Here is a 15299-nt window from a genome sequence, read left to right on the forward strand (position 1 = left end):
CACTGATCTTTGATCAGGCTCCTACCTCGATCATGGTTCTTAAACTTCATTCTGAGATGCTTGTAAACCAATGAGAGAAGAGAGAGAGAGAGAGAGAGAGAGAGAGAGAGAGAGAGAGAGAGAGAGAGAGAGAGAATGAGAGATAATGATGCTAATTCAGTTTATCTGGGATAAGATCACGAAATCTGCATTTTCCAAGCTCCAAGCCCCTGGTAATTTTGAGATATGGGATGTGGGTAGCTGAACCATACAGAGAAACGGTGAACTAGATTTTAACTAATGGAAATAAAAATAAAACCTGAGAGGAGCTGATACAATCACATCTTCAAGTAATTTTAACAGTTGCCTAGATCTACAGGAATGCTTGTATTATTCTGCCTAGTTCCAAGAGACAGAACTAGGATCAATACTCAGAAGTTACAGAAAAGTAGATTATGCTGAAATAAGGAATAAATTTCTAAAAAATGGAATTGACCACCTTTGCCTTCTAAGGGTACCACATCTCTGACACTTACGAGCCAGCAAATCCTGGATGCCCACTAGTCACTGAGTCTACAGAGGGGATTCATGCAGTGGGCTGACGGTTAGACCTGGGGAAACTGATGCCTCTAAATTCCTTTTCAATTCTGAGTCTCCAAAAAAATTCATCATTCTCAATATCTCCCACAAGTGCTTGGAAGACTTACCTTTTAAAATTAGAAAAGATAAAGACTTCCTAATCGTCTTTTCTTTTTGGCATTGGAAGATGTTCCTCCTAGATATTAAAATGTAAATTTCAAGTGAACAGTCCTGATAATGGGTGCTTGTTCTCCCCATTTATAACTCTGCCAGGTCTACTGGGTAATTTTCCTATTGCTGATGAAACAGATAAAAGATAAAAGATCTTTAACACTAAAATAAGTAATCTGGAATGACTTGATGAACCAAAAAAAAAAAAAGATGGCTGAACTTCTATTCTCCAGATATGATAGTCAGTATAATTTAAAAATGGTGTTTTAAATTTCCAGTAACTAGCACAAGCCTGTTTTAATAATGGTACCTTCTGGTTGAAATTACAGATATAATTATTGTTTCTAGAATTGTCCAATGCTTGCTCTTATTACTGTTGGATCCTGGACATTGAAAAACACCAGTGACAAAAACAACTATCAAAATGTGATGCAGAAGGCAGAGGATATGCGATTTTGCCCAATCTGGACTACATTCCTCCAACTGGAAACCTCCATGGCAGTCCTTGTCTGGAACACAAATGAATCTGTCAAGTCCTCAGACCCTCTTTCTGGTTCTCTCTTTGTTCTCTCTCTCCTTCAGGGCTGCTAACCCCAGCCACTTAATAGGCAGGTCTCTTTCTCAGGCTTAACTCTTCTCCCTGCCTCCTCTGTGCGGCTTCATAGAACACTGTCTCGACTTACGTGAGGCGAGCTAGTGGGAAGCTAGGAAACTAGTTCTGTTCATTCAAGAGTTAACTTTAATGCGAAGAATGAACCAACTCAGGTGTACGCGTTAGTGGTTATTGTTAGGCAGTTAAATAGAAATGAGCACTGGGCAAGTGGAGAGGAATGGGGAGGGAGCAAACTCAGAAGATAACGGTACTCCTGTGCTCAGGGTAAGTCCGTCTCTAAATGAGGCCCAACAAAGAAGCCGGTTAGAATTGAACGCTGCGGCTGTGCAGTAGAGAGACGCACTCAGCTTAACATGACCCAATGCTCATTATGACGGAATTAGCATTGCAGTTTGTGTTCCTTCCCGTAGGTTTTTCTGCATCAGGGTAAGAGCATGCACAAAGGAGACTGGCATGCCTGAGCACTCAAGGGATGTGAGCTGTCCATCATGAGAACGCCCCTAAGCCAGGATATAAGCCAAGAGAAACAAAAGAGCAACACCATTTTCCTCTCTTGGGTTAGCCTGCCTTCAGTTCTTGGAAGGGCACTCTACTTTACTAACTTTTGCTCTACTAATAACACTTTCTGCTAATAGCATGCTTTGTTTCCCTTTTAAGTTCTTTTTCTTGGGTAAGACAAAGAACCAAGGCCGTTTTCCTCTCCTGGTGGTAACATTATTTCTTCTTAATATTAACTATTATTTATATTTATTATTGCTATTATTATTAACTTATTATTGTTAACTATTATCATCCTATTATTTCTTATTATCTATATATTCTTTTCTAAATGTTTTTTCCTTTTTTTTTTTTATGAGGGGGAGGTTATTGGGTTTATTTATTTATATTTGGAGGAGGTACTGGGGATTGAACCCAGGACCTCGTGCATGCTAAGCATGTGCTCTACCACTTGAGCCACACCCTCCCCACTCCACGTATTCTTAGACAGGGAGCAATGCAGGTAGCTGGGGCCTCACGACCGCTGGCTTCAACCCAAGGCCTTGGGTACATCAGAACAGTGTTTTGGGAAATCCTGCTGAAACTTCTGCCTCTGGCAGACGTAGCAGCAAAGGGGGAAGCTTCCTACTAGGGGCTTGTCTACTCAGCAGCCTCAAAATATTCATGAGGAATCTCCAGGGTTCTCCTGGATGCTCTTTGACCAAAAACTGCTATACAATTTACAGCTTATAGAACTTGAGTGGCAACATAAGAACTACTGATTCTACTAGGGGAAAATAAAGATATATTGTCCCAACTAAACAGGCTAACATAGCTTGATATATTTGACACCAATCAATTTACATCATGCTGCAGGGAAACTAAAGTTGGTTTCTCAGGCAAGTCATCACCACCAAGCAGTTTCAATAAAACAAGATGGACAGCCATCTATGCCAACAACAAAATGATAAGTGAGATGAGTTTCAGGTCCATAAGGGAAGAAAGAGGAGAAAACAGTACATTCCTTACCAGACTCACTTTGTGTGTTTGCTGGTAATATTTTTGGTAGGGAAACCCAGTGCCCAGTTTATAAATTATATTTACTTAGGGAACTCTAGGAGTTTTCTAACATAGTTTTCTATATGAATATGCCTATAACCATTTTCTCACTTTTAATACTCCAAACAAGTTATAGGATTTATATTTACATCTGTTCTTATCAATATGTATATAATGATTTATAGAGTTAAATACAGATTTGATTGCAAAAGATTAAGTGACTTCAGAGCCAACTCAGTCCTTTTGTTAAAATTCTCTCATAGAGCTTCCAAATCTTCTCCAGGTAATTTGTCTCAGTCTTGAGAGCACACCTTACAAGCCCAAAGCACTGGCATAAGTATACCAGAGGAGAGAGGATGGGGGAGCAAGGGGATCATTACATCTTGTCTGTCAATGCTTTTAAGGCTCTGCAAGTAATTGTCTTCATTGAGATAGGGTAAAATTCTTCTCCAAAAGAAGTCAGATTAGGTGAGTTCCTGGAATTTGAACATTAACATTCTCTAATCCTCATTTCTACTTTTTGTAACCCAAAGCCAAACTAAGGAGAAGAGGTAATAAATAATATAGTTGGCCCTTGGCTTATGAGTTTTGGTTGAAGGTCTGGATGACCAATCCCCCTACCCTGTTTCTCCCCGTGTTTCCTATCTGTTCTCCCTTTAAGGTTTGTAAGGCAGACAGATGCTATGATAACTGAATGGTTGGAGAAATAGTGTCAGATGGTATTTAATAGTGGTAATGGAGGAAGAAAACAACTGCTACATGAACTTTGTCAAAAGACAATGAAGTCAACTTAAGAATAACATTTAAAGGCATGAGAGGACATAGTAACCCTTGAAAGACCTTAAAAAAATTATCTGATGGCAAGGAAAATAAAGAAATATAAAAGTAAATCACAAGAAATGAGATTTCTTGAGACAACAAGCCAAGGTGAAGGTATTACACAAATGTGAGTTACTCTTATCCTTCCAGCGTTGAGCATAATGGGAAGAAAAGGAGTAATCTATAAAGTAATGAACTCAAAGTCAGAAAACTTTGCTTCCACTCCTGGCTCTAACACTCAACAACTGATTAATATTGGTGAAGTGACCTCACTTCACTAGTCCTCAATTTGCTCATCTGTGGAATGGTGCTAACACTTGCCTGACCACTTCCCAAGATTGTTTGTTTGAAATGAACAACAACAAAAAACAAACAGACAGCAGGGAGTGTCCTTGGAACATTGTAAAATGTTATGCAACTGTTAGCTGTTTACTATAATTATTCTCTGAAGTGCCAGCAAAAGTGTATTAGCCCCAGTAACCGATGGAATTTCCAGTGGTACCGGGAAGAGTTGCCTAGCAAAACGCTTTTGACTCTTGTGAAACAAAACAGTGATGCCATTTTTATAAACCAGGTTATAAAAATAACTATGCTGAAAATGTAAATAAACTTCTACAAATAAATATTAATGGCAATGGATTCAGACCCAAGAGGAGGTTATCCCTAAGTGGCAGGATTTATTTATCTTCTACCAGTTGGAAGAATATCAGGGAGCAAGATGGTAAGTGGAAAGAGAAAGAAGTAGGGAACGAAATAAATTTGGGGTCAGTGCCACCTCCTTAACTAAGTGGGAAAATTAAGTAACTCCTCTGACCTTTTATTTTTCTCTCCTGTGAAATGAGTAAAATAATGACTACCATATTATCTAACTTGCAGGTTCAGATTAAGTTAAATTAGATAATATAAAGTGTCTAGTGCAAAGCCTGGTACATGGCAGGCGCTCAATAAATGTGACATCATTATCTCACTTTTCCCAGTTCCTTTCACCTTTCATAGTCTGTATACTAGTTTACCTGTATTTCACCATTTCCTTTTTTTTTTTTTTCTTGGAGACTCTTTATCTTGTAGCCTCCCTGTATTTACCAGAGCAACCTGCACATAAGTCTCCTTTAAAACGTTTATTTAAACTCTCTTTTCTCCATTGTGTCCATCTGATTATAATAAAATCACTGATTCTTTATCTTGTGTTAAAATCATTTTATTGATCCTATAAAGATGTCCCAGAAAATTTACTATGTAAGTACTTGGGATGCCTAACACAACTGCGGGTCCTAAAAGTAATTATAATACGGAGGAACACTGAGCCAAGAGGAAATAAAAATGAAATGAAAACACAAATTTAAAGGGGACTTTAAATAGACATTAACCATTTTAAGATTTAATGATGCATATTGTAGTATTTTAAATTTGTGCCTATAAATAATTTTCAGGATAGAAATTTATTTCTCATGATTAATTAAATAAATGTAATCATTTGTAATCTATTGAAATCAGAGAGCATTTCTAATTTTCTTACTCCATGTATTTAGAGTACTACCAAAATAAAGTAATCAATGAAAAATATTACTCTTTATTTTTCTGGATGGAAAAGGATTAGCCCTAAATAATTGTGTCTGAAGGTTATCTGAAATTTATCAGTATGTTGTGTGTACACATGTGTTCTGGTATGAATGTTACTCAACTTCTCTTTCATCAGTAATTCCAGCCTTTCCCCTGCTTCTCCTTAAAAGGATGGTTGCCCTTCTTGGCTTAATGAAATTTTATTTACCGATTTAAATGTAATTTCTTCTTGGAATTCTCACATTACTCATGGGCCCTCCCTAGCCACCCTAACACCAAGTAGAAATAATTTATCTTTCTCCTAAACGTCACCACGTTTTGGTTATAGCATTATGTACCTTAGCAATTTAGGTCTATTCCTTTTACATGTTCTCAAGATACGGCACAGTGTCTGGAGTACAGTTGGCACTTGGTGTACGAATTTTCATTGAAGGTGTAGATGATTAATTCTCTCTTCCCTTTATTTCCTATTGATCCTTTCTTAAAGGTTGCAGTGAGGGACAGTGTGGTGCCTTGTTAAGGGCTGGGGAAGTTGGTCAGATCTGGGGATGGTGTTGGAGGAAACAACCATTTTGCTTCCCCTTTCCTTCCTCCTTAAGTTGCATTGTATGTTTTTAATTGTATCACAGACATTTCCAATCCAATCTCAAGAACAATATTCTGTCAAATTATGTTAGAAAAGAATGAATTTGAAACAATTCTCAAACAATGGACAGAGTACTGTGCAACATCCTATGGTGACTTTCTCCAGCAAAATCTCGAGGCATTTCTTTAGCACTGTCTTTATCATCCCATGGTGACTTACGAGGCAAGCTTAAGCAAATTTTATATTAAAGGTCAGAGACTCCATAAGAGCCAGCCCAAATTTCGGGAAGTTGATAGGGTGATTAATTTCCAAAGTCCCTCATTTTCCAGCCCTTTAATTTGTGCAATCACATTGAACGTTCAAAGTATATACTGCTTTTTAAAGGCTTTCAAATATTCTGTGCACAGCCACAATTGGCAGTTCATAAAAGGAACTGATTAACATTTCCCACCGCAAGGATTCCCTGAAGGGAACTAAAAACAAAAACCGTATTTTTGTTTAAATCCAATTTGTTTACATTTCAACACACATAACTCCACTTAACTGGCCATCACAGCAAAAGCCACAACACACACACATAGCAGCAGCAGCATGGAGTTAACCACACAACTCAACAGACAATGCAGACAAACTTGAGTATAAACCAAGATTTTTCTACCTCTTTTCATAACAGGTTAGTGCTGGCCCTCAGTGTTGGTGTACAGTTTTTATGGCATGGGAAAATAGGGATGTTTCTGCCCTATAAAAATAAATGTGTTGAAGGCTTTAGTTTGAGCTTACACAATGTCAGAAAGAACCAGAGGCACTGGCACACCAAAAAAAAAAAGAAAAAAAAAAAAAAAGAAAAAAACCCCACAAACAAATAATTATCACTAAACACACAGCAAGATACTAAGAAAACACTGGTAGGGAAAATACTGGTTTCCCAGATGATTTATGCAATAGTTTTCAATATCATCCTGAAAAAATAAAGGTAAGAAAGGCATGCTAATTGGACTTTGGTGGGGTATACATTGTCACTGACCCCATTCATACTGTCTGGCTTTAAATTGCTCAATAAATCATTTTCTCCTTGCAGAAGTAGAAAGCACAGAACCCTCATTGTTCTTAATCTTTTAAGCCTTAGTAAGAGCTAAGGGAAAGGGTATAGAAATGCATGCACTATCTTTAATAAATAAAAGGATATTTGGAATAAAAATTAAAATATAAAGAATAGTTATTTCTTCATTTTATGTATCACAATACACACTTCTTTCCAAACATTAGTTTGATACATGAAGATCTTCACGTATGATATCTTTATCTAGTCTAGAAAGTGTTGGGACAGAAAGATAAGTAGGAAGCACGAAGTTCTGAATTTGAATAAAGGCAATACCTTCGTTGTTACATCAAAGGATGCAAGGTGGAAGATGGAGCTTTAAACTGGGAAAGTTTCTCAATTGGACTTAACGATTCCTCAAAAATTAAAACTTACCACATTCTGTGCAAAGTTTTCAAAAGATGTTCTGTGATCCATTGAGTATCCCGACTTACATGTATGGGGTCAGATGGGGCAAAGGGAAATAAGGAACATTAAAAAAAGAAAGAAAGAAAGAAAAGAAGGAAGAAAAAGAAAAGAAAATAGAGCAGAAAAAGACAGGATGATGAAATGATGCAATACCAAATCATGTTCTAAATCACAGGGATCAGGAAGGCGGGAGAGCGGCCACACAAGGCCTCTCGTCACAAGACACGAACTCTGTTTAAAGTAGCGCTTTTACTTTTAACACCAAAACTCTTCTTGTGCGAACAAAATGGTGTGATTTCAAGCAAAATCAAATTGCACTAAAATGAAGTAGCTATATTAAGGTTTTATGCTCTTTTCAAAACCTAAATATTTGAAAATCTAGTGGCTTACCTTCAGAATTCCTCATAATTTTCTATTGGGACTAGATTTCTGTTGATAATATTAATTCTATTTCAGAAATAAACTTTCTGAAAGCATGGAAGTTTCATTCTATACTGTCTAACGTTTCAAAAGCCTTTTAGCTGTGGCCATTGAGTACTTGAAATTTGGTTAGGATCTTATAATCTTAATTAATTTAAATTTACATTTAAACAGCCCCCTGTGGCTAGTGGCTGCTGCACTGGACAGCCCAACTACAGAGTGTACGTTTCCAGTTGCAAAGTCAATGGACTTAAAAAAAATCCCATTAGCCTAAATGATGATCATAAACTACACAAAATTACAATTTCATCTCAGAATTTCAAGAAGCCATGGACTATTTTGACATTAAAAAGTAATGAATGATGTTGATGTTCACATCCAGATTTTCCATTCCCTGAAATACTGGTTATATAAGGTGTCACTGACAGTGAGACTTCGATTATAAACATCAAATGAACAACGTGGTTTATTGCAGCTCTTCCAAAATGTGCTTGGCTACCATCTTAGGTGTGAAACCTCATTGCAGGGGCACTAGCTGACTCAGGATGAATGCCAAATGACAACATCTGGGAGCAAACATTCCTGAATTTTGGCAACTATCATAGAAAAAAATGAGTCTATTTTTAGTTACGGGCATATGGCACAAAACATACATGCTAGGTTACTGGGCAAAGAAAATTCTCTTTAAGTTGTTGATCTGATGACATTGTTCTTTCCCCTTCTTTACTGTCATTTTTTTATCTCCTTAAACTAGGCATATGGAGGACTAACATGAAACATAAAAACAGCTTCTAAAAAACGCTGTAAAGCATGAACATCTGCAGAAACAAACAACAAAAAAGAAAATAAGCAATCAACAAACAGAAACACATACAACTTAAATAGCCCTTAGAAGATGCAAAGGGTTGGGGGGTGGTCTTGGAGTACATTCACTTACCATTTGTCCAATATGGTGGGCCCATCAGAGGTAACTATTCCAAATAATTACAACTGAGAACTAGGTCAAAAAAGTTCACAAAGAACCAATACCTTTTTCTTTGCTTGTAGAAGCTCCTGATAGGCACTGGATCTTATAAAACGTGGGTATGAGTCACTTTTCATCAGTTTGTAAATGTGCTCCTAAAAAGAAATAATGGTTGAGGTGCTTCTCTATTATTTCTCAGGAAAAGTCAAATGCTGTGATAAGAATACAACATCTGGTTGAAAAATAAATCTGGAAGCAGCTAAAAATAATCATAATCATGCTGATGAGAATACCTTATATGCTTACAGAACACTTAGACCTCAAAATTTATTATTTTACTCAAGGATCACTGTTTAAACTGGTTTGGGAGCTATGGAGGAGGTAAATCACATGCAGTCCTCTAAAAACATGAAATTTAGTTAGCAGATGCTCATGAAATCATTTCAAATCAAGTTGTTGATTTATATAAATCATCTGAGAATATAAATAAATCTGCAGTCTCTTAAAATTACTCCAGGCCAAAAGAGAATGATGTGAAGTCAAGATTCAGTAAGCATCCCAGATACCTTTGGCATCTACATGTACTTGGAGGGGGCAGACTTCTCAGATCATCACTTTGGGGAAAACTGTCATCCACATCCACTTTAGGTCAGAGCACAAGTCCAAAAATAAATTTTGTGATATTAATTGCTAAGCCTCCCAATTTGCGTGCATTTTTTTTTTTTTACTTATTCAGAGAGAGATTAGGTAAATATTTGAGAATTTAATCCTAATCAGTCTGCAATGTTCTGTTTTGGATGAGTATTGGTAGACAAAGAAGTCAAAGGAAAAAACATATTCATCCAATTCAGTGGTGGCCCAGTCTAGGGAGAGTCTGCTTTGGCCAACTGCATCTTAAGGGAGCGTAAATGCTCCTTGTTCATTCTAGTCTGTTAGATGTAGAGTTTTGAACTCTTTGAGAGTATCCTGAATGTCCCAGTCTCTTCTTGTTTGGAGAAAATACATATTTAAAGAAATGACTCCGTTTCCCTGGTCTTAAACACATCAGCAATAATTTAAAGACATTCAGGGTTCGGCCTCAATATTTGGCCTAAGGTTCATCTCCAAAAGTATGGTGCATTTGGAGCTGTTATTGGAATTTGTTTTTTGGAAAAGTGGAGCAATGTCTTGTTTTGGAGTCAAGCATTTTGGGATTCAGCGCCTGTCTTGCTCAAGATCTACCATTTACAAACATGTACATTTTGACCACTTTACTCATCTCTCTGAGCCTCAATTTTCTAATCCATAAAATCATGTTATTGTGAGGATTAGAAGAATGACAAATGTTTAGCAAAGCATGAGGGTATGAATAGTCAGTGCTCGATTACACCTGAGTACATACCAGGTACACTTCTAAATGCCTGCCGATTAGTTAATTTCATCCTCACCAAGCCTCAACAAGGTTGGTAACCATTTTCATATCCATTTTAAATATGAAGAAACTGAAGCATAAGGAAGTGAAGTACTTGGCAACAGGTCACAGAGCTCAGACTAGAACCCAGGCAGTCTGGCTCCACAATCTGCTTTCTTATGACTTTGCATCTCTTCTTAAACAGTGGCAGGAACTTCTATTATTATATTTTTGAATATAGGGTTAAGAAACCCACAAAAAAACCTGGCGTTAAATATCTGAAGTTAATTGCAAAAAGAAGCCTAGGGTCCAGTGGTAACGTTTTCTATAGAAAATTACGTCTTTTCCCTTTAATGAAGAACTTTTAGGCAAGACTGCTTTTCAATGACACAGATAACAAAGATGTGCTCTTTTTAAGATTTCAGGAAGGTCATTCCAAACATTTCACATGTGGTTGGCTCTAGAAAAATACTTCAAGTTTTATCTTGAACGGAAAGAAAGATAAATCAGCCAGGAAATAAGCAACAGAGCCAGAATTTTCATCCTGCCCTCTCTCATGCGTCTCTATAAAATGTCATTATTTCTACATAGAAGACCATGGCAAAGCCAGGGCGGCTGGGTTCCCAGACAGCCGTTTCAACTTGTGTTAGTTTTCTGCACAGTGGCTCACTTCTTTTTTAAACCAAAGCCAAGGATAAACGGGTTTTCTACCAAGAGCAAAAATGAGAAAGGAAGTTTGTGCACCTTATTCTTCGTCTTCTATGTTTTATGTTAGCCAGCACGTTATCTACAAAACAAGATACTTTCCAGAGCTAGCATTCTTCTCTAAGAGAGGCTTAAGGAATTATGAAGTATGCATGTTCTGGTTTAAAAGCCAATTTAAACACATTCATTAGGAAATACTATCCTCTCACTGTAAGTTTATTTTTCCTCTTGAGCATAGTATGTTTTTAGAGAAAGTGGAAATTCAAATTGTTTCTAAAGAGGCAATTACATCCAGTTTGAGGGAAAAAAAAAAAGCTTAAAAGTTTGTCTCAGGAAGTTAATATCTTAATACCAATTTCCTTTTTTTTGTAGACTAAAAAATTAACTTGGAAAAATTAATAAATGCCTAAATTTACTATGTCATTTTATCATCAGAGACAAAGCTGGTATGAGTTTTACATAATTTTAAGCTAATTTAGTGTAGTTCTGAATAGTCATAATAATAAATTAGTTAGAAATGTCAGAGTCTTAGAATCTCCATATTGGAAGACGACTTTAAGATTTCAACTATGTGTTACTGGGGTGAAAAACAGAGTAGAAAACAAAGTAAATGTTTTCAAATATTTCCCTTCAAGAAATTGTCACATAAAAACGTTCACATTTACAAAACATTCCCAGGTTTTAAAAACTCTTCGCTTTAAAGCATCCCAGTTCTTTTCTAGATCAATTAGCTCTTTTACATACAGCTTCCTAGACGGAAATTATTAGGCACAGCTGCCAATTACAATGAAAATAAAACAAAAGTATCTCAACTGTCAACTTCTCAGGAGCACATCTGTGCCACAGTGTGAGGCCCATCCGTGTACCAACCTGAGCATCTTCGAATGTGTATCGTCCGGGCTCCTTCACATTCTGTGTGGTTTTGTCATAGCTCTTAGAATCCAAGTTAATGGCACTGGGGGCTCCTGGAGCTAGAAATTCTTGCCATATTTCCTGAACTCGAGAGGGGACTTCTCTAATAGGCCTTTTCTTCAGGTCCTCCACTGCTAGCCAGAATCTATGCAAAATGTGACACCAAGCATTTACTCTAATGCCTCAAAATCTGAAAATTCTTAAAATATCGACCTACCATACAATTCACAGTGAGATATCATAATAAACTCATTTTGTCTGAGGGCTTCCAATAACAGGCTTTTACTTTTTTATTTTTATTAGTTGTACTCAAAGATATAACATTTTGGGAAAGGAAATACTGGAAACAATCTCTTTTGGGTCTTCTCTGTTAAAAGCAGATCTTGCCAGGGCACTAATTCTATACAACCTTAATTTTTACTGAAGCAAAGCAGCACCGCTCAAGAACCATTTATTAGAAAAGAAGAGAAGTTTGAAAAGAATTAGGATGAGGGACATGGACCATCAGATTAGGGGGATAAAGTATTACAGCATACTCTGTTTTTTGGATCTTTTGTCCATTTGAGCAACGAGGGTTGGTAAGGAGAGGGTTTTCTGCTTTACCTGGTAAGGGAATTACAGTGAAGCTTTGCTGGAACTAAAAGCAGCCTGGACACAAGACCAGAAAATGCCCTAGCTGGAGAAATGAGGGCAAGTAACTAATTTTAGGCTGTTTAATTCAGAGAGTTATGAAATGACAGAAGCAGCAACCTTTACATACAGCTGTCTGAAAGGCTTACATTTGCAGAGGCATTATAGCAACTCAGGGGCTCTGGAGAAAATAAATATATACTGACTTACTTCTAAATACAAAAATATATTTTATACACTTCTGTAGAAAATAGAGTAACTGTTGAAAGAAAAGAACACCAGAACATGTTTTGGTTGATAAGAGCAAACAGCAAAGTCTAATAAGAAGCCACATTCTATGAATGGGTTTCATTTTTTAAATTTCCTTTTGCTCTGTGTTAGAGCTTTCTGGTTAGACCTAGAAACAGTGTTGAATAGATGAATATGTATATCATAATAATGTGGTAAATAAAAAAAAGTACTTGAGAAAGGAAGTACTAGAGCTATGTTATCCTCAGCGGGGTTCGTTGTTGCTCTGATGGTAGATGTGATCATGAACTGGAGAAGATGACCACAGAGATGAAGGTCATTACAGGCTACAAGAGTCTTGAGAGAGGTAGGAAGGGGTTAGCAGCACCTTCGTAACTATTAGGTTTTATCTTAGGGACTAATGAAAGCTCAGAAATAAGTAACTGTCAAATGTTACTCAATCTAGTGATTTCCCAGTTTCTAGACACCATTTTCCTACACACACAGATGTAACAGTCGATAATCCACAGTTTGAACAATGCTTTCAACATGAAACTATCACTGTTGCTTTCAGAAGGGAAAGAGCAAGGCCATTTCCTATTAAAATACAGATTTTTGACACTGCAGTCTAACAGGGAGGCTACGTGCAATCCGAGGGAGCCGATGTGTTGTAATGCATGCTCATTCAAGTTCATTTCAGCAAGCTGTGAACACCCTGATGAAAAAAATGTCTCTGTCCTGGACCTAGCAAAGATACACCATTCACATGGCCAGATACAAGGAAGCACATGAGATTCTCAAGGAAGAGCACAAACCAGACAGTCTGGGAAGGCAGAGCAGGAAGGAGGCCCTCTGCTGAGGCAAGTACTGGGCTGGAAAAGCAAGTTCTAGGAAAGTTGTGCAGACGGCAGTGACATCGTAAATAGACTTGAAAATACGGATGAAATACCAATGGGCTAAGGATGTAATAACAACAGCACTTACACTGGTCAGTAAGTGCAGGCACTATTCTAAGTGATTTAGCTGTATTAATTCATGCAACCCCTACAACTCTGAGGATACGCACTATTATTTCCTCCGCTTTAGAGAAGAGAAAACTAAAGATATGAAGAATAAGTCACTTACATAAGTTGCCCACTGGGAGTGCCATAGCTAGAGCTTGGCCCTAGATCTGCAGCAGATGACACGCTCAAGACCACTCTCTTGAATGCCTCTCCCAAAGCATCACGGCCTTTCTTATCCTCAGCATTGTTGTAATCATTGCAATAACTTAGCAGAACATAACGGGCACTGGCTAACCCTTCTCCCCTTATTATATGGTAGCTAGAAGATGAGGAGGTGGCTTAATGTCGTTAAGCCTTGGTTTTTCCATCAGTAAAATGGAAATGATAATGCCTGTCTCACGGGGTTTCCATTAGATTCAAGGAGATAAATTATGTAAAGGGCGCTTATGAGGTGCCTGACACTCCATCATGTTACATACACTCATCTCCCTACATTTACTTAGTTCTTATTCTGCTTTACCTGAAAAAAGAATGAACAAAAATACACCAAGGGAGAGCAGAAGCTCTGTTTAAGGAGTAAGCACTTCTCGATCTGCAGCGTTTCTTGACTTTTTTTTCTGTCTCAGTACTTGAAGACAACGCTCATACGAGCACCACACTTCCATAAGCAGCAGGTGCTTAGACGGCTGCTGCTTAGATAAGACACCTTGAGACTCACTTAGGTGCAAACAGCCCTGTTGGCTAGCCGGACTGTTCTGTCTCCCTCTGTTTGTGACACCAGATACCTAAGCAGAAGCAGGGTGTTCAGACTGCGGGAGCAGCAGACAGTAGCTTAGTATTGGTTTACAGAGAGCCTAAGACGCCAGTTACTTGTAATCTGGCTTGGAATAGACGCTTAACCTCTTCCAGCCATATTTTGCTTACCTGTAAAACGAGGCAAGAATATGTACACTTCAGTTTTAAGTGATGATTAGATGAATGATAGTAAGAAATAATGAATACAAAATATAGCATGGCATCCTTACAAAAGTAGTGGATATAAAGCATATTATGGCATATAGTAGGTGTTCAAGAATTGTATTGATATCTATCTATCCTTGGTAGGGAAACATTTAATAAGCTTATGGTAGATGCTCAAGAAATACATATGTCGCTAGAGATGAAATATGTAATACGTCTTATATGTAATTACTTAGCAGGGAATCCAGTGTGGCACAGAGATAAGAAATGGTTACGATATGAACTAGGGAAACAGCAGTGATTCAATTCATTTATGAAACAGAGTTTGCACATGCTGTTCCTTTGGCCTCAAAGCTTCTTCCCTCTTCCGTTTTTGCCTGGTAACCTCCCTGTCATCCAGGTCTCAGTTTAGAAGGTATTTCCTTCAGGATGCCTTTGCTGATCTTCACCGCTGGGTTTGCCATCCTTCTGCATGTCTCTGATCTAACATCCATCATTCGGCGTCATCACCTGTTTTCTTCCCTGTATTCACCACTAGGCTGTACCTTTCATAAGCTCGGGAAAGACTTCTGTTCGGTTGGGTGATACAGGTGAGGCATTGCTTATTTCTTTCTTCATCACGATACTCGTGATGCCAGCATTGTTTAAAACACTTAGAATTAGAGGAAACCAGATCCACTAAAAGGTTAAAAATAGACTTTATCTCTGCTTTATTTTTATGCATTCTTGTACTCAG

The 15299-nt window shown here is 37.6% G+C and overlaps 1 protein-coding gene across 8 annotated transcripts in view; it reads right to left on the bottom strand.

Annotated features, from left to right (window-relative positions):
• RGS7 (regulator of G protein signaling 7) overlaps positions 1-15299 on the bottom strand; it is a 242979-nt gene that overhangs the window by 7045 nt on the left and 220635 nt on the right. For 6 of the 8 annotated variants that reach the window (XM_031438549.2, XM_010992081.3, XM_031438552.2 and 3 more), the window contains 3 exons: positions 11700-11886; positions 8800-8889; positions 6502-6582 (listed from right to left, as the gene is read on the bottom strand). In XM_031438549.2, the coding sequence (XP_031294409.1) occupies positions 6508-6582; positions 8800-8889; positions 11700-11886 (352 nt within the window). In that variant the 3' untranslated portion in view covers positions 6502-6507. The remainder of the gene's footprint in view (positions 1-6501; positions 6583-8799; positions 8890-11699; positions 11887-15299) is intronic. The other 2 variants (XM_064477204.1, XM_064477203.1) reach the window with 1 other exon arrangement.

Source organism: Camelus dromedarius, chromosome 21 (genome assembly GCF_036321535.1).
Source record: "Camelus dromedarius isolate mCamDro1 chromosome 21, mCamDro1.pat, whole genome shotgun sequence".
NCBI lineage: Eukaryota > Metazoa > Chordata > Mammalia > Artiodactyla > Camelidae > Camelus > Camelus dromedarius.